Source organism: Lontra canadensis, unplaced genomic scaffold (genome assembly GCF_010015895.1).
Source record: "Lontra canadensis isolate GAN:19392208 unplaced genomic scaffold, GSC_riverotter_1.0 scaffold5, whole genome shotgun sequence".
Lineage (NCBI taxonomy): Eukaryota > Metazoa > Chordata > Mammalia > Carnivora > Mustelidae > Lontra > Lontra canadensis.
Window position 1 is genome coordinate 39316308 of NW_022630999.1, and position 24771 is coordinate 39341078.

A 24771-nucleotide genomic window follows, 5' to 3' on the forward strand; every position below is an offset into this window, starting at 1 on the left:
TCAACCAGTCGTGGAACAGCACGTTAGGCTTGTGAGCCAATGAGGAACAGAGGGAAAGTAGGACTCGGGGCAGCACGAGGGGCGTGTGCGAAGCGAGGCATGCTGGAACTTGTAGTTTGGGGGGGGGTTCGCGCGGGCTGGGCAGACGAAGAACGACCTTGGCCACCAGCCGGTGATCGCATCTCTGGAGTAGCATTTCCCAGTCCTGGGGGGAAAGAACTCAGAATGGAAGGAGGAAGCCTGAATTCCAGCTCCCTCGCCCCCTCGTTCTCACTGGGTGGCTCTGGCTACCCAGTCTTAAAGGTTTCTGGCCCCACCTCTCTCCTAGCGCCAGGCCTTTGGAGACGTAGAATTCCCAGTTGCGGGCTCCACTACTTCCAACTCTGGTGGCCCAGTAGGGTTTAAGCCAGAGGAGCGGACCCGGATCCTATCCCGGACTCCTGAGACGGTTGCTACCCGCCCGCTGCAGCTGGAAGGGGCCATGAATGGTCCAGAAAAACCACCTGTGGACCAGAGGTCAAAAACTGCTGGCGCACAGCTGGGTAGAGCTCTGTTTTACCTGTTCGTGCTGTTTCAATACAATGATTTAAATATCGATTTATTATTTATTTATTTATTTATTTATTTTTAAGATTTTATTCATTTACCTGACAGACAGAGATCACAAGTAGGCAGAGAGGCAGGGAGAGAGAAATGAGGAAGCAGGCTCCCCGTTGAGCAGAGAGCCTGATGCGGGGGCTCAATCCCAGGACTCTGGGATCATGACCCAAGCTGAAGGCAGAGGCTTTAAACCACTGAGCCACCCAGGCTCCCCTATTTTTTTTTTTAATTGTATTTATTTATTAGATAGCGAGAAGGCACAAAACGGGAGGGGGGTGGGGTTGGGGGAGAGGGAGAAGTGGACTCCCCACCGAGCAGCGATTCCCAGCGGAAGTCAGCCACTTAACCGACTGAGCCACCCAGGCGCCCATCGGTATTTCTAGAGTATTTTTTTTTTTTAACAGAGAGAGAGAGATCACAAGTAGGCAGAGAGGCAGGCAGACAGAGTGGGGGAAGCAGGCTTCCCGCTGAGCAGAGAGCCCGATGTGGGGCTCCATCCCAGGACCCTGGGATCATGACCTGAGCCAAAGGCAGAGGCTTTAACCCACTGAGCTACCCAGGCGCCCCAGCCCATCGGTATTTCTAAATCGACAGACTTAATATCAGAAATCCAAATTTCCGGCTTTTCAGGAAAATCTGGAGATCCAACCACACTACGCCCATGTGGCCTTACAAAGCCCTTCCTCTGCGGAGCTAGCCTTCCCACTGGCCACTAATTTATAACACCTGCCCAAGCCCTCCAGCTATTTGAATTAATAACCCCTGCTACAGCTCACAGGGTCGGGGGTGGAATCATTGGTTGGTTGCTCCTTTATTTTATTTCAAGAATCTGCCCTTTTGAATGAGTGAACTTATTCAAGATTAGTGCTGAGACATCTTTCTGGATCACATACTTTTGATTAGCTTATTAAAGTAATACGCTCATCTATGTAGTACAGACATATAATACAGCAAAAGTCCCCTGCCATTCCCTTCCAGAAATGTATATCTATACTTTCCACTAGACCTCTAAGACAGCTGGGATTTTTGCCCGTTATGCCTGGCATCTAAAACCACACTTGGCACAAAGGAAGTGATTAATAAGTAATTAGTAAAAATATGAATATTTGGTCTAGAACCTGGAATTGGGCCATGAAGAATGAGTAGGAGTTTACCAGCCGTAGGAAGGGCATTCTCAGCAGAGGGAACAGGAGATGCAAAAGCCCAGAGGGATGCCAGAGAGCATAGGGATGAAAGCAGGTCAGAGTGGCTGAGGAGAGGTGGGTGAGAGTATAGCTGAGGCCAGAACTTGAAGGGCCTTCTATTTCCAGCTAAGGAACGTGGCCTTTTTCCAGAAAGCAATGGGATGGTTTTAAGCATGGGAGTGGCCAACATGGGTTTATCTGGCTATGGTGAGGAGAAGAAACTAGAGGGGAGCTACCTTCCCCAGGTGGGAAGATGGAATAGAAGGTCATTACGACCAGATGAGAGATAGCAAGGCCTGATCCAGGGAAGTCTACAGAAGGAAGGGGAATTGATCTCCCACACAAAGACTAGAAATCAGTAATTGATCCCCTGTGGGAGCCAGGGAGAGAAAGAGAAGTTGAAAACAGAGTTCTGAGAGATGCAGGGAAGAAATCTTGATAAGAACTAAGAGATGGGAAGTCCTAGGGTTGGCTGGGGTCCCTGGGGTAAAGATGTGGTCAGAGCTGAAATTGGCATCTGTAGTGGAGAAGTGAGGAGAGGAGAGGATGACCTTGGCAGGGGCCAGAGCCTGTAATGGGGCCTTTTGGGGAAGAACGATGAACTGTTGGCACCTGGCCTAGTAGCAGCCCAGGTGCAGCTCCCAGCACCCAAGCACACATATTCACAATTTAGCAGTATCTAACTTGATCTGTGACCTTGGGCAACTCACTGCTCTCTGAATCTCAGCTTCCCAATCCGTAAAATGGATATAATGAGCGCCACTCACAAAAAGGGTATAAGTATCAAATGAAGTCATATGGGGAAAAGACCCTGTAAATGGTAAAGCCCTCCATGAAACCGAGGCCCAGAATCAGGGCACAGCAGATAGATGGGCAGTTCCCATCGACATCACACACCCCATAAACCACCCCCAAGCACATTGCCATTGTCATGCACCTTATTAAGACAATGCTCCAGGCCCAGAAGCAGCCCCCAATACACATACCAAGTCTGACTGAACCCCTCTATCTGGGGAGCCTGGAGCAAGGTGTCTGGGAAGGGATAAGTCAGGCCAGGTGAAGAGGGGAACACTAGCTGCTATCACAAACAGACTCAAGTGTGTATAACAGCTCAAAGATTATTCCTCACTCACGTAACAGTGCAAAACTAGTGTTCCTGGTTGATGGGTGGGTTCCCTTTGTGCCCTAATACAAAGACCCTGTCTCCTTCCTCCTATGGCCCACAATCCCTTAACTCCTTCATCCAGCCAGCTAAAGATGAACAAGACCATGTGGTGGGTACATATTACATAAAGATCTTGGTCCAGAAATAGCACCCATTATTTCATTCTTATTTACTTGGTGGGACTAGTCACAAGGCCACACCTGACTGCAAGTGAGCCTGGGAAATGAAAGTTTAACCATGTACCCAGAGGAAGAGGACATGAACTTGTAGTGAAGAGTCAGCCAGTTATACCACCGAAAGGTTCAAGTCACAGCCCTAGAAGGGGACAGTAGGATAGAGGGTAGAAAACCGAAGAGGGGCCCAGACCAGAGTGGTGGGTGACTTGAGGGTGCTAAGCCCATACACAAGGTAAAATGCAAGCTCTTTTGGTGTGTGCATGTCTGTGTAAGACAGAGGCCAACTAAGGACTCTGGCTAAGGGCCCAGAGTTCAGCTGGCCTTGGGCCGGGGCTGGGAGGGCAGGGTGTCACTCTTCAGCTGATGGTGCTACATCAAGGTAGGATTTTTGTTTGAGTGAGAATGAACACATAGGCGTCACACATGGAAGCCACTGATGCACGTGTCACCGGGAGGGCTGAGGACTTGCATGTCTATGGGCAGTTGTGCCTGTCACATGCCCCTGTCCAGGGCACTAGATATACATATACAGGGGTTTCTTTTTTATTTTTATAAAGGGGTTTCTAATGAAGGGCGAGCCTCTGTGTTTATGACACACATGCCTGAATGGTCTGTGTGTACATGACTGTGCACACAAGGTGTCCATCTGTATGTACACTTGGGCACATACCTGGGTGGTGCCTGGGGGTAGAGGTAGTCACTCCGCATGAGCACAAGTGCCTGGGGGGACACTGGGTGTGCCCATGCACAGCACACACACAGCAGGTGGGAGCTAAGTGTATGTTGAGTAAAGTACATGTGTGCATACTCAGTGCACATGTTCACATGGTGACGTGAGCCCCCACCAGGGTGCAAAAAGGTGACTAAGTGTGTGAGCACACACTTCTGTGTGCCCAGACATGAACTTGGAGCTCCCTGGACTGGGCCAGACCAGGCCGAGCTCCTTCCTGGGCACACAGAGGTCTCTGTGATGTGCTGGTGACAGTGTGGGGCACTGCCAAGGGTGCACTGGTGGCATGTGTGTGTGCCTGTGAACGTGCGTGTGTGTGCGTGCGTGTGTGTGTGTGTGTGTGTAGGAAGAGGCATTCGCTCTCTTAGACCTTGCTTCTTTCTGTGGTTCGGTTTCTATAGAGACACTTCCTGTGGCAGAGAAAAGAGGTAGTGAGCTGGTGTTTCAGGATGTGAGGGCCCGCAGGAGCGGAGCCGGGCTCTCTCTGTTGCTTGCCTGCCACCGTGCAAGCTCTAGCCGGGGCTGCCCACAGTCCCCATGGTGGGCTCTCCTCACAGCAGGGACCCGTGAAGAGCGGCGGCATGCCAGGGAAGCCCAAGCACCTGGGTGTCCCCAACGGGCGCATGGTGAGTGTGGGCTCCAGGCCAGGCCCATGGGGAAGGGGTGGGCACACCCAGGGTGGAGCCCAGGAGGCACACCAGGCAGGACTGGGCAAGAGCCTGCATGCTGCTCACGGGCGGGAGAAGTTGGGTAAAAACAGGAGCAGGCAATGGGACCTGGGACTCTCATCCTAGGACCTTCTAGAGGGCCCTGCTGGGGATCTGGGGCAACCTTGGAGAGGAGAGCAGAGTACAGTGAGTATAGGCTTCTGGTTCCCACTGCTCCCTCTCCGGCCACTTTGGCCCCATCGGGGGCAGGGAGACCTAGCATGCCCTTTGACCCCTGCCTACCCCCATAAGGGCCCAGACCCCCACATCTGACTTAGCCTCATGTCCTGTCCCCTCACCCCATGTCCTGATGTCCAAGGTTAAGTAAGGGGAACCCTCGGTGTGTCACTGCCCTTCAGCTGGACCTGCTCCAGAGGCTTTCTGCCAGAACAAGTAGTCTTCGGGCAGCCTGGGATGGCTCAGCCAGGCCGGGCCAGCTTGGTGCAGCTTGTCTTTTCTATCCTGGGCTACCAGGAAGGGTGGGAGTAGCTGGGTGCTCGGATGCCCTGGCTACTGCTGCTGCCCCACCCCCTAAACCCTCTCTCTGGCTGCTTCACCTGTAAATCATAGCTGTGCTCGGACAGTCCAGCTTCTTTATGCATTCAGCTGATGGGGCAGACTGTGCTGGACCTTTCTTCTCTCCCTGGGATACCAGCCCACTTGGCAGAGCCCCAGCCCCTCCTCGCAACCCCAGGAAGGCCAGCCAGTGCCTTAACCTCCAACCTAGCCCCAGCTTAGGACTATGGAACAAAACCAATGGATCTAGAAAGAACCGGGTTCCAGTCTTGGCTCCATTGTCCCTTACTAGGGGTCCTCTTTGACCCTCAGTTTCTTTACCTGTAAAACGAGGAAATTGGAGCAGTTCTCAAAGGCTTGTTGATTAAGTAGAATGATGAATATGAGGCCCTTGACCCACTGCGAGGGCTCCATAAATGTCAGCCCAATGCTTTCTTTCATGCTCAGCCCCTCTTCAAGGATCCCCTCCTTCATTCAGAAACTGAGGTTGTACTCACACTCCTACCTCCTAATTACCAAAACCCTACTCCACCTCTCCTTCTTCCATTATCTATTGCCCAGCCCCAGGCTAGTTGGGTGGGAAAGAAGAAAACCCCACCAAGCTGGCCCAGTGCCCCACCTCACTGTCTTTACTATCAACCTAACTTTGAAAGTTCAAGAACCTAAGGTCCTTGCACTCCAGCCCCAGAAGCACCATACTCAGGTGTGCTGGCCAAGGAGGATCATGTCCACTCTCACGCCTACCCCAAAGGGCAGCTGGGTTGGTGCTTCTGAGCAGTGCCCAGAACTGGGAGGCGACTGAGGGTACCTGGAGACAGACCCAGCCTCTGCCCCTCCCATGTCAGCCCATGGTTTCTCTACCCCAAAGTCCTTTAGAGAAGGGAGGGCGCCCAAGTTCTGCTCCCAGCCTTGGCAAGCTCACAGATGCCCTGATTCCCAGAAGCAAACTTCACACACAGGATATCTTCGCTCTTCCTGGGTCTGTTCTGAACTCTCCATGTCACCTCTTGAAACCCTGAGGATCCCAGCTCAGCTGCTTGTGGGTCATTGGTCAGCTTTCTGAAATCATGCTCAGCTGACGTGGGGAGGGGCGGACAGGCAGTGGTGCACACAGGGGCAGACACAGAGGCACCCCTGGAGCCGGTGGCGGGCTCCTTCTATGGGTTACCCCCAGAGGGAGGCTCAGAGGAGCAGACATGCTGAAGGCGGCCAGCAAGTAGAAGGGCCTGTATCTGAGCTCGGCCTCTCTGACTCAATGCCATTGCTCCCCCACCTTCCAGAACTGCCTGGCTCTGTCCTCCCCCACCTCCCCCTGCCACCACCCCCACCCACGGCTGCCATCATTCCCTGCTGAGGCAGCTTCATTTGTCAGCCTCGTCTTTCTTCCACTCAGCTTGTCAGGCAGTTGCAGTGAAACCTGTCACTTAGAGAGGCTCCCAGCCCCCTCCCAGGGACATCTCCACCCAAACCCTGCTGCCACTTCATTTGTTCATGCGATCATTCAGTCAACAGCTCCTCTGTGGGTCTGATCTGTCCTGGCCCTGTCCCAGGCACTGGAGACCCAAACCCATTGCCCTGGCCCCTCTCCTCAAGCAGCTCCCAGTCTGGCAAGGCACAAAAGGCATAGAGACAAATATCAGAATACTATTCAGATTTGGGTAAGAGCCACGAGCCTGGGGTAGAGAAAGCTTGAGGGGGGCCTGGGAAGGGAGACCTGACTTGTCGGAACATTTTGTGCATTGTGGGATGAAGTTCTTGAAAGGCTACACCATATGGAAGAGAGGATGGCATGGGGAAGGGTCTGGATGTGGGGAGACACAGGGTGTGTGTGGAGGGACGTGGCCTGAGGGGAAGCTGGGCCTCAAGCCTGGAGAGAGGTGGTTATCATATCCTGCTACTCTCAGGCAGGAGAGACCCACCCGGAAAGACCCACAAGGCAGAGCCTTCTGGAGCTCTGCCTACTTTCTTGGCATCCAGCTCGGGGCTAGGGGTCAGCTCCTCAGGGTTGGCTCAGGCTGAAGGGGTTCTCTGCGCATATACCCAGAGAGGATCTGGGGACCTCAGTTTCCCCAAACTAGGGTGAAATGAGATGATGGTACAGAGTGTCCAGCACAGAAGATGCTAAGTGAATTGGCTCTCCCTTTGAGGCCTGACCTCTCCAGAGGGCAGAGTTCAAGAGGGCCCCCTGGGCCCTTTAGCCCTCATTGACTTTGCTCACCTGTGTCCGAAGAGCTGAGGCCCTGGGCCTCCCAGCTCCCCTTGTACATCTCCTGTCGGCCCAGGGAGGCAGCTTAGTGGAGGGAAAGACCTCAGGCTCCAACTGAGCACACCTGGCTTTTAACTTCAGCTCAGCCACTTCCCTACTGTGTGACTTCTTTGGGTCTAAGTTTTCTCATCTGTAAAATGGGGTTAATAACACCTGCCACACAGGATAAAGATCTGAGGAGAGAGCAAGAACAAGGGTGTATACTGTCAGAGAGAGCCTGTCACTCACCCAGAGCTCAGCAGTGCTGGGCCACCCCACTCTCGCCTTGGTATCCTTGGACACCAGTGGCCCTTCCAGGGCCTAAGAAGAAAGTATGGCACACTGAGGCCTGACCATGGTCAGGGGAGGCACCTTCCACCACACCCTTCCTCATCCTTTCTTCCCCTTTTCTCCCATTCACTCACCACTTCTCCTCAAGCAAGCCCGAGTGGTGCAAGGCTGGCCCTGCTCAGCACAACTTCCCCAGGCCTGGGAGACTGGGCAGGCGGGAGCCCTGGGCAGAGGCATCAGCATGAGGTCAGCTGTGACGGCATGAGGTCATCGGAGCCCGATGGCTGCGTGCTTGCCGCATGCCCACTCACTCTTCCTCATAGTCCCAAGAAATTGGGAATGCTGGGCCCTGTTCTACCCAGGGGAAACTGAGGCCCAGGAGAGGAAGTTACTTGCCCTCGAATGGTGGAACTGAAATTGGACTCAATCCTCACTCCCTCCCACCTCCGGATCTCTGTCCCTACCCCATCTCGGCCCCAACTCCATGGATCAACAACCAGGGGGGCCAGAGGGACAGGCAGAGGTGAACTGCAGGCCACAGAGATGGGGCGTTCAGAGGATCCCTGGTAAAGAGGGTGCCAGGACCTCATGGGAGGGCAGAGGAGGACTGCTGGGACCCTGATGGCTACACATTATCACCAGAGCCAGGAGGGTGCTTCATGGTAGGGAGTGCAGGTTGGGTCCCTGTACAAACCAGGGTTACCCTCTGGGAGCTACAAAACTAGAAGGACAGAGAGGCCTAGACATGGGTGGGCACAAGTGTGGTGGGCAGGAGGGTTCAGGGCAACTGGTCTTTGGAGGGGACTGATGTCCATGAGTAGAGATTGGAGAGCAATAAGTTCAGTGAGGGGAGTGGGAGCAGATACCCTGCAAGAAAAAGCAGCAAAAGCAGGAAACAGGAATGTGAAGGGGTGTGGGGAACCTAGAAAAGTTTGATAAAATGTAGGGTGGAGTAAGGGGGAGGGAAATGAGGGAGGCTGATTGGGTTCATTAGTCAGGCCCAGGCTGAGCTTCAGCTGTGACCCAGCAACAGCTCCACCCCCCAGGGCAGGGAGCTCGGCCACCCCCACGACCTGGGAGCCAGCCTAAAGACACGGACAGTCAAGTCAACATAATGTCAAGAATGAAAGAAAACAGGAGTGTGGGCTGGCTTGGGCTGCAAACTCCTGTGCCCTGCCCTTGGCTCCAGGCCTCCCCCAGCAGCCATGGGGACTCTGAGCTAAGGAGAGGCTGAGGGCAGGGATACAGGGCAGGCGGGAGAGAGGCCAGTGTGGGGTCGGGAGCAGAGGACCAGGTGGCCACCACGGAGGGGGAGGCAGGATGGTTCCCAGAGCCTGGGGCAGAGGATGGTGTCAGCAGCCCTAAGGTTAGCAAAGATGCAGAGCAGGCAAGACAGGCAGGTATGGCAGGAGCAGAGCTGCCAGGAACAGAAGGAGCAGGCTGGAAGGGACCTTGAGCTTCAATTCTCATGCACCCCAGGAGTTGGGACTTTCTCTGGCAGCCAGCCACTGGAGCTGACTCGGAAGAAGGAAAGAAGCCATCAGATGGGGGCGTGCAGAGCCAGGGGGGCAAGGGTGCCAGTGGTGGGAGTGGGGCACCTGCGGGTAGGCTCCACGCCCAGCCACATTCTGTGAGAACTTTCTTTCCTCTTCAGCAAACTCTTACCTCCACACTCCCAGTGTGGAAGAGCCAGAGGGTGTGAAATGGAAAAGGGCAGAGCTGGGATTTGTCTCTGGGTCTGGCAGACCCCAACACCTGTGTTCTTTCCTCTATAACAGAGCTAGCAAACTTGAAAGTGGAGCAGGGTCAGACACCAATACTAATGCAGCAACAGCAATGAGAGTGACCTTCAAGCCGGATCATGCCGGATCATGTTCTGGGTTCCTTATCTATATATTTAACTTATTTAGTCACAGCAGCCCTTTGAAGTCAGGGGAAGCATTTGCCCTATTTCTATAGAGAAAGAAATTGAGGCACAGAGAGGTGTAGTGCCTTGTCCAAGATCACACAGCACAAATGGGGACTCAGGCAGTCTGGGACAGCACCTGTTTCCATAAGTAACATAATTGCATAAAACTGGCCCCAGAGACCTCTAAAGAGAATGTGAGCCCCTTCCAGGGAAGCTAGTTGCTGCTCAGGGCCAGCCAAGGTTGTCATGCTGGGAAGAAGCTCCGGCTAGCTGAGGCATCACAGGAGTTTACGCGAAACTCCTGGTTTTTAAATGTGGAAAACACCTTTAAACTTACAATGAAAAAAAAAAATGTCTTGGGCCTCCTGGGTGGCTCAATCAGGTAAGTCCACTTTAAAAAAATGAGTCCCGGGGCGCTTGGGTGGCTCAGCGGTTAAAGCCTCTGCCTTCGGCTCAGGTCATGATCCCAGGGTTCTGGGATCGAGCCCCACATCAGGCTCTCTGCTCGGCGGGGAGCCTGCTTCCCCTTCTCTCTCTCTCTGCCTGTTTCCCTGCATACTTGTGATCTATGTCTGTCAAATAAATAAATTAAATCTTTAAAAAAAAATGAGGCCCAAGATATTAATAATGTCCTACATATTTCCAGGCCAGCTCTGGCCCACAGATGTGGGACCTGAGATTCCTAGGGGAGCACGGGGAGCAAGGAGGGAGATTCTAGCTAGGAGGGCTGGGAGACATGTTTGCAGACCTGTTTCCAGCGGGGATGTAACAAAGGGACAGATGGGAAGAACCACCATGACAGGCTTAGTGAGAATATAGGATCCGAGAGAGGGGAAGGAATTGGGGATGACTGAACCCAGGTAGCGGGAAGAAAGACAGGAAGGATGTAGGGAAACTGTTCCATGTCCTGCTTTGGTGGTGGCAGCGGTGGCTCCCTTTGGGACTGGCTGAGTTGGAAGGGCTTGTGAGACATCTGGGCAGAGATGGTAGCAGGAAGTTGGCTATGTGGATTTGGAATTGGAGAGATGTGGGAGGGTGAAAGGGCCCAGGACAGAGTCAGGGAGGGGTAGAGGCCACCTTGCGTGGGTAGGAGATGAAGAGGAAGCTGGAGGAGCTGCTAGGAAGGTAGGAAGACCAAGGGAAACCACTGCAAGAGTCATTTTGAAAAGAGGGTTTTTTTCTATTTCACTAATGGTTGGGATTCCCAGAGAAGTCGGAGCTGTGCGTGGGGGAGGGGGAGGATGGAGTTGATCTCTACAGCAATGCTATTCACAGTGGTCTATGGACCAGCGCATCAGCATTGCCTGAGAGCCTGTTAGAGATGGAGAGTCTCCGGACCCATCTGGACCTATTGAGTCTGAATCTCCGGAGCTGGGCTCCTACCACTCATTTCAATGAACACGAGAGTCTGAGAATGACTGTTCTCAACTATAAAATAGCATCCTGGCACCAGCCTAAGGTTGGGGGGGTGGGGCAGGTTCTCTCAGTCTCTCCCTCTCCAAGAGGACACAGTTGCAGCAAAGAGATCACTGGCTATAGAGACACCAGCAAACACTGATACAGCACTTACCACATGCTGGCCACTGTTTCAGCTGCTGGAAATGTCTTAAACTGATCTGATCCTCACAATAGTCCGAGGAAGTAAGTTACTGTTATTATAATTATCCCCTATTTGCAGAGGAAGACGAACAAATAACGAGTCACACAGCCAGTAAATGGCAGAGACAAGATCCAGAGTCTCTGCTGATAGCACCATGCTGCACACCTGGGCTTAGCCAGCAGGTGCTTCGGGAGGAGGGAGCCAGGGGCAAATGGAAAGTAAGCTGGCATACTTCCCAGCCCACAGTGGTTGGCACATGATGGAAGGGGAGCCAGGAAGAACCTGAGCAAAGTGCAGAGTAAGCAGTGACCAGGCTGGGAATGCCCAGCATGGTCCTCCAGGGAGAGGAGAACACAGCTCCAGTCCTGGGGCCTGAACCCAAAACTATCCCTTGAGAGTCCACCCTGAGCTGTGCTCTGACTGCCTACCTTGGGTCTCTTGTAGGTTCTGGCTGTCTCAGATGGAGGTAAGTGACAGAGGGTATAGAGGAGGCTTGCCTGGGGTGGGGGAGGGTATGTGGAAACAGGGTGGGGACACCCCTGTCACCTGCTATCTTTCCAGGGAAAATATCTGCAGATGGGGTTGGGTCAGGGGCTGGGAAAGGCCACAGGGTTCACCACCACTTGTCCATCCACCTACAGAGCTGAGCAGCACGGCGGGGCCTCAGGGCCAGGGCGAGGGCCGAGGAAGCTCCCTCAGTATCCACAGCCTCCCTAGTGGCCCCAGCAGCCCCTTCCCCACCGAGGAGCAGCCTGTGGCCAGCTGGGGCCTGTCCTTCGAGCGGCTGCTGCAGGACCCGCTGGGGCTGGCTTATTTCACTGTAAGCCTTGGGGTGGGATTGGGAGGGCAGATGGCAGTGGTCACTATAGTGTGTGGGGGGAGGGGGTTGGGCATCGGGCATGGGAGAGGACATGGATGGAGCTTCAGAGTGGGATTCCTCTGTCAGCTGCCTCCTTGAGCCTTTCTTTGGCATCTTCCTCCTGTTCTCTCAGCAGAAACTTTCCTTGTCTGCCTCTCATTTTCTCTCTGTGCTTTCCAGCCTGGCCTCATCTGTCTGCCTGGCCCTATCTGCCTGACTTGGCCTCTTGGCCCTACCTCTATCCCAGGCTCTTTGACTGCACCCCCTGGCCAGGTCTCTGTGTCCCTAACTTCCTTCTCTTTCTCTGTGCTAGGAGTTCTTGAAAAAGGAGTTCAGCGCTGAGAATGTAACTTTCTGGAAGGCCTGCGAGCGCTTCCAGCAGATCCCAGCCAGCGACACCCAGCAGGTGGGGGAAAGGGGGGCTGGAACAGAGTGGTGGGACCAGAGCCTGGGCCATGTCCCTGAACTTCTCTGTCCCTCCTGCAACAGCTTGCTCAGGAAGCCCGCCACATCTACCAGGAATTCCTGTCCAGCCAGGCGCTGAGCCCAGTGAACATAGACCGGCAGGCCTGGCTAGGCGAGGAGGTGCTGGCAGAACCCCGACCGGACATGTTCCGCGCGCAGCAGCTCCAGGTGAGCTGTTCCTGGGTCTCTTGGGATTAGGGGGCGTGTCCTTGGAAGAAAGTGCAAGAGGCGGAGCCAGATCCAGGGGCGGGGGCCTATTGTAGCGGGTGGGATGTGGGTGGAGTGGGGTACGGAAAAGGGCAAATTATGATGCCAGCGCCAAAGTAAAATGCAGTGTCAGGTCTTGGGTCAGAGGGCTGCAGCGAACAGGGGCTAGAGGCGGAGCCTAGCTGAGGTCGAGGCGGAGCCAAGGGGGGGGCTGGACCAAGGAGTTGGGTGGGCGGGGCTAGGGTCTTGCCAGCCAGGTTGGGAATCCAGCCAGCCCTGAGGGCAGGGTCAGGTAAACTGGTGGCGAGCCGAGCGCCCTCTCCCGCTCACCGCCCCGGCACGGGTCCCGCAGATCTTCAACCTGATGAAGTTTGACAGCTACGCGCGCTTCGTCAAGTCCCCGCTATACCGCGAGTGTCTCCTGGCGGAGGCCGAGGGACGCCCCCTGCGGGAACCTGGCTCCTCCAGCCCGGGCAGCCCTGACTCCACGAGGAAGGTGCGGACGGGAGGCTGTGGGCAGCAGGGGGCCGGGTGCCGATCTGTAGGGGTGTGCCCTTGGTCTGCACGCGGGCTGGAACCCAGCCCGGTGCCAGCGCCTTTCCTGTACCCGCAGAAGCCGAAGCTGAAGCCCGGGAAGTCGCTGCCGCTGGGCGTGGAGGAGTTGGGGCACCTGCCGGCTACTGAGGGCTCTGGGGGCCGCCCCCTCCGCAAGTCTTTCCGCAGGGGTGAGGGTTGGAGGCCCCAGAGAAAAGTCCGGGTGGGAGTTTGGACAAGCTTTGAGAATCCCCACTTCCTCCTACTTGTCTCAGTCTGTAAATCTGTGAAAACCGAAATAGAGGTCTCAGTGACCACCACGTTTCCCCGCTGATTTGGTTTCTAGATTAGAGCAGAAGTTTGGGAAGCCCCCTCGGTAGCAACACTTCCATGGTCCCAAGACGCGTTAGACGCCTGCAGGAGGGCTCCAGCGGGGTCCCCCGGTTGTGGAGAAGGGGGTGTAGGGAGCAGGGGCTGTTTTGCTCACTGCTCCCTCTCCCTTAGAACTGGCAGGCGGAGCCCCAAACTCGGCCTTACGCAGAGAGTCCCAGGGCTCCCTCAACTCCTCTGCCAGTCTGGACCTTGGTTTCCTTGCCTTTGTCAACAGCAAATCTGAGGTGAGCGGACTTCTGGGGGAGATGAGGCCTGGGCTAAAACTGCTACTCATGCACCTTTGGGGGGCCCACCATCACTCACAGTCACAGTCCTCATCCCCAATTCCATCTCCTGTTGCCAACCCCTCATACTCCTTACTTTCTTCCTGTCCTCACCGCCTTGGGCCCCTGCGTGCCATGGGTGTACATTCTCCTCGTGTGTGTGCACGTGTGGGTGCCCAGGTGTCCCCAGCAGGTGTATGTGGGTCAGCGGAAGGACCTGTCTCTAGGCGCCACTACATCTGGGTGAGCATATCTATGTTGTTGTAGGCGGAGTGCCTTTGCCTGCCTAGAAGTATGCCCTTAGGCGTGTGCATGCGTGTGTGTGCCCCAGTGACCTTACCTGTCTGTGTACCTCCCTGCATGTCCCTGAATGTGTATACATGACCTTCCCTCTGCTCCTGCCCGGAAGCAGAGCCACCGGAAGAGCCTTGGGAGCACAGAAGGTGAGAGTGAGAGCCGGCCAGGGAAGTACTGCTGCGTGTACCTGCCTGATGGCACAGCATCCTTGGCCCTGGCACGACCTGGCCTCACCATCCGTGCCATGCTGGCGGGCATCTGTGAGAAACGAGGCCTCTCTCTACCTGACATCAAGGTCTACCTGGTCGGCAATGAGCAGGTGTGAATCTGGTCTGGTCCCAAGCTCTCACTCTCCTCCTGATCCTGACCCCAACCCCATTCCTATCTCTGTTCAGCTAGGACCTCAACCCCAGTTCCGTTCCTATCCCCCTTCCTAATACCAGTCCCCAGAACAACCCTGCCCCTCCCCCTATGCCCAACTCCAAAGCAGCCTAGCACCAACTCCTCAAACTCGGGCCTCTATCCTACGAGAGTCCCATCCTTACTCCCCTCCCAGCTTCCAGCTTCACCCATCATCTTCACTGCGGGGAGAAGCATGGCCAGAACTGGGTTTCCCCCCATGACTCCCAGAGTTCCTACTGGCCATCCTTGCAATTGCCATTAGGGGCACCCGAACGCACTGAGCCCATGAAAAACTTTTCTTGCGCTGCAAATGAGGGTTAAGTTTTAAAGAGGAGTCTAAGGAAAAACTCACTTTGGATTAAACCATCCCATAAGGGGGATCCAAAGAAAGAATGCTGCCTTCCAGAGAGACCCTGCAGGATTTCCTTCACCCAGGCAGGACCTAAGGCCCTACCAGGTGGGTAGGCAAAGGGACCCGGGCCTGAGCTCTGTCCTCCAGGTCCACAGGATGGAGGTGAGCCTGGCAGGATGTGATCAGGGAAGAGAAGCTGAAGCTTCAGAAAATTTCTGGGGAAAGGTAGGCTTTTCTGGGTGCTGCCAGGAAGGCTTCATGGAAGAAGCAGCTGTTGATGAGAGGAGAATGAGGATGGGGAGGAGTTTGCCTGGTGCAGCTGTCAGGAGAGGATATTCTAGGCAGATAGAGCAGCTTAAGTGAAGTCCTGGATGTGGGTAAGAAGTGCAGGGCAAGTTCCAGGGTTGGAGAGTGGGACTGGGAGAGCAGCCGTGGGAGGAGCTCTGCCCACTCAGGCCACCCGTGCAGCCTCTGAAGCCCAGATGGGCATTCACGACTGCTAAATATAACTCCCCACCCACACTCCACCTGTCCCTGCAGCATAGCAGGGACCTATCCCTGGAAGAGGCTCCCTCCGTGCCCTGGGCTAGTGCAGACAGTGGGGACTAGAGGGGCAGTAGTCACAACACCAACTGTTTATGTACCTACTATGTGCCCGGCACTGTGCAGACACTACGTTCTTCTGGCCTCACCGCAGTCTTGGGGGAAGAGGGCTTGTTGCAGTGAGGAGACAGGAAGTGTCTTTGGTAGGTGGGGATGGAGAGAAGTAGACAAATGTCAAAAAGGGGACAAGGCCTGGGTAGCTGATCAAAGGTGGGTGGTGAGGAAGGAAATGCATCCAGCTGGTCTGGCTGGGTTTCACATGCCTGAGAGACAAGGGGGCAGCTGTCCAGGAGGCAGGGCCTGGCCTGGCCTGGCCTGGGAAGAGGCAGCCCCATGATCCAGGACCTAGGCCTGCTCCTTACCCAAGCAGCCTCATTGCCATTCTGTGCTTACCCCACTCCCATGCTTCCTGTAACTCCACTTGGTTTCCGAAGCTGTCCAACCTTCTTGTCCCCTTCTCCCTGGCCTTGGCGGTATTAGGCTCCCAATCTGGCCAGGTGGCTTACTCCATCTACATCTCTACACCTCACCAGCCCATTGGCCCTTGCCTCTAACCCTCAGGGGACCCCAGTGGGCGCCATGGGAGGAAGTGAGGTGGTTCCCTCGGACACTGGGGATGGTTGGGGCTGGGGAGAGAGGGACTCTGAGACCTCCCTCTGGCATCTGCAGAAGGCCCTGGTCCTGGACCAGGACTGCGCGGTGCTGGCGGACCAGGAAGTGCGGCTGGAGAACAGGATCACCTTCGAGTGAGTGCCCCTCCTCCCAGGCTTGGGGCCTGGGTCCCAACCCTTGTTTGGGTCCCAGTTCAGGTTGTCCCTCTCCTGTCCCAGCGCCTCAGGCTAACTGTGTCACCGGAACTAAGGGCCCACCCCCAACTAATCCCAATCCCCAGTTCAGGCTCCGCCCCCTCTTAGACCTGTCCCTGGTGGGTTGGGGAAGAGGCGGGGCCTGCTCTCCGCCCTGCCGCAGCGCGAGGGTCCCGTGCAGGGTCGAGTTGGTGGCTCTGGAGCGCGTGGTGCGGATCTCCGCCAAGCCCACCAAGCGGCTGCAGGAGGCGCTGCAGCCCATTCTGGCGAAGCACGGCCTGAGCCCGCAACAGGTGGCGCTGTGCCTGGTGAGCCGGGGGACTGCGGGGCGGGTCAGGGGCGGCCGGGAGCGGGCTGCCTGGCTCGCGGGCTGCTGACCTGTCCCCACAGCCAGGCGAGAAGCAGCCGCTGGATCTGGGGAAGCTCGTGAGCTCGGTGGCGGCCCAGAGACTGGTTTTGGACACTCACCCAGGTAGAGAAGCAAGGCTCTGGGGCTTGGTCCCTGGAGATGGCTTGGGCCCAGAAGGAAAGGGGGCCGGGTGGGAGGCAAACACTAGCAGTGGTGCTCTCTGTCATAGGTGTGAAGATTTCCGGAGCTGGAGACGTAGCCCAGCGCTGCAGCCAGGTGAGAGAGGGAAAGGGCTCCCCCCTCTACCCACCGTGCCTCCCCTCCCAGTTGTGGCTCTGACTTCACGTTCTTACAGGGTGGCCAGCCTAGAGCCCAGAACAAGGCCACCCATCCCCCTCCACTGTCCCTCAACTCGCTGGCCGAGGCGCCCAGTAGTATCCCTGGGAAGCGGCAGACCTGTGACATTGAAGGTACTTTGGGGATGGTGGGAGCTAGGGACTAGAAGCACTGGGGACCATCGAAGGTGGGTGGTATCTGAGAGGCTTAAACTGAGGCAGGGCCCTGCATGTCTTTGGGACTGGAAGAGTGTCCACTGGGGCTAGGGGAACAGAGTGGCTGAAGGATGGGTGGGGGGGTTGGGGAGGCTGTGGTCATAGGAAGGGCAGCGGGATGGTGGTGGGCTAGCATAGGCAGGTCTGCACCAATGGGCCTCTTGACTCAATGCGCCGCCGCCCTCCGCCCCAGGCTTGGTGGAGCTGCTGAATCGAGTGCAGAGCAGTGGGGCCCATGACCAGAGGGGCCTTCTGCGCAAAGAGGACCTGGTGCTTCCAGAATTTCTGCAGCTGCCAACCCAAGGGCCCCATTCCCAGGATGCCCCACCACAGACTGTATCAGAGGTCCAGCCCCAGGGGGACCCCTCGGACTCCACGGCCCATGCGGCCCTCTGACACCTGCCCAGCAGTCCAGGCCAGCTGCACGGCACCTGGCGGGCCAAGCATGCTGTGGGCCCGCTCTGCATGCTCTGTCTGTGCCATCAGTGTCCTTGGCCCCTTCCTGCCACGGGCAGGCCCGCAGGAAGAGCTGGAAGGCAGTGGAGAGCAGGCTCAGAGGGGCCACACCCCACAGCTGCCACCACTCGGTCCCTCATTGCTTCACTCCCTCAACCCTTGCTGCCAGGCCACTGAGGGGAGGTGGGGCTAGCCTCCCCAGTACAGGCAGGCCCAGCACAGAGGGGCAGCGTTGGAGTGCGAGCCTCCCCATCCCGGGCAGAGCCTCAGCAGGGAGCAGGACGAGGGGCTGGCCCCTCGGCAGGGAGCTGGTATGAGTAAGTCCTGTGGGTGCAGGTGGGCCGCTCCTCACTACTCACACAGGTGCTGCTGGACGTACGGATTTTGAAGTTGGCCTGGGGCAGCTGGGTTTGTCCTGGATGTATGATATTGTTATTATAATAGTAATTATTATTCTCCCATGAAGTGTGTTCCTTGTGTGCCTGTCTACCCTGGGTACCCCTCCGAAACTGCACTGCCTCCGTCACCAAGGTTAGTGCCAGGAAGCCCTTGGGGACCTCAGGATGTGCCCCCTGACTTCCTGTTGTCAGAACTTCTCTTCCTGACTGCACAGAGTATTGAGGTGTGAATATGAGAGATAAGACAGAGATAGAAGGGACGGAGGAAGGGGAAGGCGGGGAAGACCCTTCGGGGGAGCCGTGCCTGTGCCCCCTGTCACCATGCTGTTCCTCATTCTCTGGATCTGAGCCGAGTACAGCATCTGGATGTCGTCCTCTGCTTCTAGTGGGGCTCGAGTGTCTGCAGACATGGCTGTGGGCTCCTTTGGACACATCTTAAGGGCCTTGTGGAAATACTGGTTGTTGCACTGGGGGCAGGTTTTGCTTCTTGTCTGCTTTGGCTGGGTGGTCATCCCTGTCTCTAGGCAGCCCACACATTGAGGGGGAGCAGGGAGGACCTCCCAGAAGGAGGGCCCAGTGTATGGGCAGAGAAGCCAGAATCAGGCCTGGTGCTGCTGAGCTAGAGGAAACCAGGGGACATGAGGACCTCGAGGGGACACCTGAGGAGTGAGGGGCCCTCCTGACCCTGAGGTGGTCAAGCTCTCTTCCCCACTCCAGTTCTTTGTGCTTGCTGTCCCCTCTGCCAGGAATTGGCACACCCCATCATAGCACCTCTTCCTTGAAATTCCTGAATCGGATCAGTTGGGTTTGCTGGCCCATCATGCCTTTCTCCAGAAGTTAAACCCAAGCTTTTCTTGGGGGCCTTCAGCCTTTTGCTCCCTCTACCCATTTTGCTTGGCTGGGTTGACCAGAACCCTTAGCTGCTGGGGGTAGGGGTGGGCTCATGACGCAGGCCTGGCCAATCAGAGTTTGGTGCAGGGACAATTCTCTGACCTCAGTCGTGGTCATCTACCATCTCCCCGGGCTTTGAGCAGATTATGCAGGGAGAGAACCTGCATGTCAGTGAAGCCAACACAGGACGGCGGGACTGAGAGATAGAAGGAGATTCCTGACCAAAGCTACCTGAACACCTAAATTCACCCAGGCTTGAAGTCACCCACCCCTAGATATCCTCGTTTAGGCAAGGCAACACATTCTTTCTGCGTGCATGTGCCTGTAGCTCTGAGTAGGTTTTCTAGGACCAGCAACTGCAAAAGTCCTACTTCGTCGTTCAGCCTGAACACCTCAGCGGAGCCTTCCCCAGTCACAGATGTTGTGGTCTAAATGCTTGTGTCCACCAGCACCCCCCCAAATTCACATGTTGAAATCCTAGCCCCAAGGTGATGGTATTAGGAGGTGGAGCCTTTGGGATGTGCTTGGTCATGAGGGTGGAGCCCTCGTGAGAGAGGTTAGTGCACTTATAAAATAGAATCTCCACCCCTTCTACCCTGTGAGGACGGAGCAAAAAGTTGGCTGTCTACAACCTGGAAGAGGGCTGTCACAGATACCAGATGTGCTGACACCCGATCTTGGACTTCCAGCATCTAGAACTGTGAGAAATAAATTTTTGTTGTTTATACATCTCCCGGTCTCTGGTATTTTTGTTATAGCAGCCCAAATGGATGGATACCAGATATGACATTCTCCGTAACTTTGTTCTCTACCATGCTGTCCGGTTTCCTTCCTTCACAGTGCTCATCCCACTCTGTAGTGACCTTGTTTACTTTACACTTATTTGCTGACAACACGATAAACATGCCCTGATGGCAGTGACCTTGTCCATCGTAGTCAGTGCTGTATCCCTTTGGCCTAGTGAGAAATGATTCTGCAGCCTCAGATAGACCCAGTGAAGGACACAGGGACAGCAGGGCAGGGGGAGTCCTGGGCAGGGGACTGCATAGCACCAGGATCATAGTCTGTGGCCAGAAGAGGGTGGAGAGACAAACCCCTGTCCCTTCCCCAATCAGCTGTAGAACCTCCCTATACTTCCTGCGCCCTGGGGTTTCTCCCTTGAGGGCAGAGACACTTTCCGCGTGCAAAGATAAAGAGGTGGGGACACCAGGTGAAAGATGGGACCTTCCCAAAGTTGGCAGATCCTGAGGCAAGCGCACCCTTCACCCACCAGTAGTAGCAGTGATGCCTACTACTCTAAAGGACCAAGAGATGCGACTGCCCCGTAACAGAGGAGGTCATGGGTCAGGTAAAAGGGCCTCTAGAGATGGGAGCTCCTGCAGGGGGAGGAAAAGGCCCCCAAGTTAGGCATGTCCCATCCTTTATCTCATCTTTGTCCTCATGACAAAATAGCCTGATGGGGATGAAACCAAGGCTACAGGAGGGGAAGTGACGAGTCCAGGATCCTGCAAGGAATGTGTTGCTGGACACAATCAGACAACACATAGGCTGTCTGACTCAGGAACACACAACAGAGAGCAGGGAGGAAACCCTGATGGGAAGCCAGCACCCTCTCGGGCGAGGATACATTGATATGGCTGCTCTGGGGAGCAGCTTGGGAGTTTCTGCTGAAAATTAAAAACACACAGCATGTGATCCCAGAAGTACCACCAGAGAATCACTCACTTTGAGGCACAGGGAGCCCCATCCCTGCTGGGCTGTGTATGACCCCCAAACTGGCAAACAGACAAATGTGGGTGGGGGTGGGGGCTGGGGGAGTGGGATAACAAAAAGGTGGTGGTAAGTCTATGCCCTGCAATACCACACAGCAGATGAAGAATTAGGTAGAACATGTTCTGCTGTGGAAAGTTCTCCAAGATGTGTTATTGTTCGGTAAAAGAAAGTAGAGCAATGTGCATGACATGATACCTTTATATAAACCACAAACACAGAGACACACTTATAAGGATACAGAAAGAACAGAGAATGTTCGAGAAGGATACATGTCAAACAGACAGGAAAATAGAGAGGGGACCAGGAGGGGGGGAGTAGTACTCAAAGGACACTTTCACTTTAGCTTTAATGCTTTTTAGATGATGCAATTAAAATAATTATAATAACAAAGAACTTCTCAAGGCCACTTCTTTGTCACTCTGACCCACCATCCCTTTCTCCAGAAGGATAATAAACTCTTTCAGCCCACCACCCACCTTGGCCTGCTTTGGCTGGCTGCTGTGTCCCTTGTCCTCAATTCCCCAACATGTCCCCTGAAGCTGTCCTAGGCTGATGGAGACCTAGTTCCCTCCTCCCAGCTCTGCACACTCAGAATCCCTCAAGGTCCTGGGCCCTCACTGCAGCGATGGGGGTCCAGGCCCACGGACAGAAGGCACCAGCTGGCCAACCCCCAGGCCCTTTACAAAGCCACCGCACTGCACAGAGCTGGACTCCTGCGTGGTTGGGAAAAGTCATGGATCCTGCTTCCCCTCACCCCACCAGATGGGAAGCCTGGAGGGGAGTCAGCCTATCCACCAAGCACCCGGTGTGAAGGAGGGGAGAGGACACATATTTGCTGACAGCTCTGCAGTCCCCAGCACCCCCATCTTGCGGAGGACACAGGCGGAGAGAGTGGGTGGGACTGCCATGAGGACGGCCATAGGACCCAAGCCTCTGAGAAAGAAATCTGCTGCCTGTCTCTGGTCCCCTCACCCCTCTTGACAGTCATGGTGACAGTAAAGCAGATGGGATGGGGTGGCCACAGGGCAAGTGCAGAGCACACAGTGACCTTGGCTCTGGCGACCCCTCCAGGGTGGGAGCAGGCAGAGCCCCCAGCTGCTACCTGGTGCCCGGCAGGAAGTGCTGACACAGCCATGGACAGATGCTCCCTGGGGCAGCCATCCCTACCCCCAGGAGCGAGCACAAGGTGCACCCTGCAGGGGGCCTGGCCTTGTGGTCAGGTGACTCCAGTGTCTGGGGGATCAGACGTTGGCACTCAGCTTTCACAGGGAAAGAAAAGCCAGATGGGGGAACACACACGGTTGGTTATGTTGAATCAGATGTCACATAGGCCAATTCACAAAAAACAGGGGGCACCATTCCTGTCCCTGGTGGTCGTGGCAGGTCCAAGAAAAGCTGAAACATGAACACATGTGTGTGTCCTGGGACTCCTGCATCGACTAAGCAAGGGGTGCTCTGTGACCGTCTCAGCTCCTCTCTCCAGGAACTGGTCTGGGGGTGGAACAGATGCAGAAAGCCAAGGAGAAGCGCCAAAGCAGCAGCATCCCACTTCCAGGCCAGCCCAGGATGCTGGTGGCCAGAATGAAGTCTCAGCCAGCTAAGAGGGGTGGGCACCAATAACCCCACTAGCCAAGTAGGCCATCATCTTCCAGCCTTATTGTTGAGGGGTTGGAGGAACCCAGAAGCCGGACCCAAAACCTGGAGCATACAGTATGCCGCTGGAACTTAGAGCCTGCAACCCAGACCAGAACCTGGAGCCAAGAGCCTAAAGTCTAAAAACTGGACTCTGGGAGTGTCTGGGTGGCTTGGTTTTTAAGCATCTGCCTTTGGCTCAGGTCATGATCCCAGGGTCCTGGGATCGAGCCCCACATCAGGTTCCCTGCTCAGCAGGGAGCCAGCTTCTCCCTCTCCCACTCCCCCTGTTTGTGTTCCCTCTCCCACTGTGTCTCTATCGAATAAATTAATTAAATCTTTAAAAAAATAATAAAAATAAAAACTGGACTCTGGAGGGACACCTGTCTGGCTCAGTTGGTAAAGGATGAGACTCTTAATCTCAGGGTTGTAAGTTTGAGCCCCATATGGAGTCTGGGATCTGGGATTGGAGGTGGCAGCCCAGAATCTAGAGCCCAATGCCTAGAAGCAGAGCCCTTACTTGGCTGGACATCGGAAGCCTGAAATTGGAAACAGGAACTGGAGCTCAGATCCTGGAGCCCGGAACCCAGAACTTGCCCCTGAGAATTTACAGTATGGGGCCTAGAGCTCCAGACCCAGAACATGGAGCTCAGTACCTGAAGCCTACAGCCAGAGCTCAGAGCTTCTGGTCTGGAACCTGGAGCATGGGACTGCCATGCTCACCCTTAGGTCTGGTCTCCGAGGCAGGCATGAAGGCACAGAGCTGGAACCACACTAGGAAGGGAGCTGCAGGGGAAGAGATGATTTCTGAGAAAAGCCCAAAGCAAGCTCAGCTCTTTTGGCCACAGACTTTGGCCTCCTCCCTCAATGAGTGACCAATGCCTGGGCTATAAGGATTAAACATTACTCAGGGCACTTATCCCCCAAACAAGGATGGGGCATCCTCAGGTCAGCAGCCCCTGCCCTGGATCCATGGATCTAACATAGCCTGCAGCACCCAATCTGGAAAACAGGGCTCGGAGGGGAGAACACCATAGGACCCTGCCTGCTCTGTGCCAGGCAGCTCAGATGGAAGTCCAGATTCTCCAAGAGAGGACAAAGTCAAGGGGGCCAGGGGAGGAACTGCTCTGGTCCCTAAGGGGAGGTGGGAGGCGGCTCCTGTTATGTCACCCAGCTCATTGGTGAGAATGGCTGCTTCGGCCACAGATAAAGGACGCCCCCATGCGTGTACAATATACACCCACGTTGCGTCTGTGTACCGGGGTGGAATGTTCACGGCTGTGTCCACCACATGCTGACTCACCGTGGGGCTTATTTGTTGGTTGGAGAAATAAACACATTGTTTCAAGGAGACAGGAGAAGCCCTGTTGTGGGATGACACTGGTCATTAGTCAGTTCTCCCCCCAAAAATCCAGTTCATGGAGGGACTGTCTGACATGTTAGTTTTTTCTTCCCCTGATGGTCCTCCAACTTTAGGTCCTGCAGAAAACGTACAGGCGCAAACTGTGTGTATTTAAAGGAGCCGCTGGATCTCAGCCGAGGATTACAGAAACAGCTGGTTGTGCCAACTTCCCCAGCTCGCTCTGTTCCTGGCCCAAGCTCTCTTTCTTGGGCTCGTTCTCTACTCAGCTCAGCAGTCCTGCTGCTCCCGCGGAGACAGTTTTCATTGGCGTGACCAGATTCCCGATCTGTCAGTCTGTCACACTCACGTTGGCCATGCTGTCTCGGCTCCCACCTCCTGCTCCTTCCCAACATGCCCTCACAAGCTGCCCCCACCCCCAGTACCAGCCCAGGACAGCTCGCCTGGGTCACTAAATCTGCTCTGTCCTCACATTCCCCGACAGCTCTGTGGCATCTGACCTGGCTGATCAGGTTGTGTCTCTCAAGACAGGGGCGAACCTGGCTTCTGCGACATCTGTTTTTCTGCTCTTCCCAATCCTGTCGTACCTGTCGGCTTCCTCTCAGGAGTCCTTTTTTTTTTTTTCTTTTCTTTTTTGCCCTCCCCCAAACATGGGTGCTCCTCCGGGCTCAGCCCTGGGCCTTCTCTCTATTCAATGTGCACATTCTCCCTTGGGAGAGGGGGAGGCATCTTCACAGGCTACACCTGAGGCCTTGAGGCAGGAGGGATGCCAAGTCACTCTGGGCACCAAGGCTGGGACAGGATGCTGGTCTTTGTACTGGCAGGGCCAGGTTTGAAAAGAGAGGGGTGACAGAGTCAGAATTACATTTTGAAAAGCTGGCCAGCTGCTAGTTTGGAGACTGGATCGGGAGGCACAAGGCCAAAAGCAGGAGAGCCTTCAGTGAGAGATGGTGGACCAGAACCGGGAGGCGGCGAAAGGCTGAGGGAGCTCCCACTGATGGGAAACGGGGAGCGCTGGGTGATGGAGGAGAGACAAGGAGGTGGGGGAAAAGGACAG

At 55.3% G+C, this 24771-nt stretch overlaps 1 protein-coding gene across 5 annotated transcripts; it reads left to right on the plus strand.

Moving 5' to 3' along the window:
• The first annotated feature begins 4255 nt into the window (after positions 1-4255).
• On the plus strand, positions 4256-17725 carry RGS14 (regulator of G protein signaling 14). Of its 5 annotated transcripts, none has more exons than XM_032851919.1 (16): positions 4256-4481; positions 11568-11589; positions 11765-11943; positions 12296-12388; positions 12472-12615; positions 12995-13150; positions 13268-13379; positions 13693-13805; positions 14025-14087; positions 14254-14460; positions 16168-16244; positions 16486-16612; positions 16695-16776; positions 16883-16929; positions 17009-17123; positions 17398-17725. In XM_032851919.1, exons 1-16 carry the CDS (start codon positions 4437-4439, stop codon positions 17598-17600), a joined length of 1785 nt encoding a protein of 594 aa, XP_032707810.1. In that variant the 5' UTR covers positions 4256-4436; the 3' UTR covers positions 17601-17725. The 5 variants fall into 5 exon arrangements, with proteins under 5 accessions (XP_032707810.1, XP_032707811.1, XP_032707812.1 ...); XM_032851920.1 differs by having other exon boundaries at positions 14257-14460; XM_032851921.1 differs by lacking the exon at positions 14025-14087 and having other exon boundaries at positions 4257-4481.
• The last annotated feature ends 7046 nt before the right edge of the window (positions 17726-24771 follow it).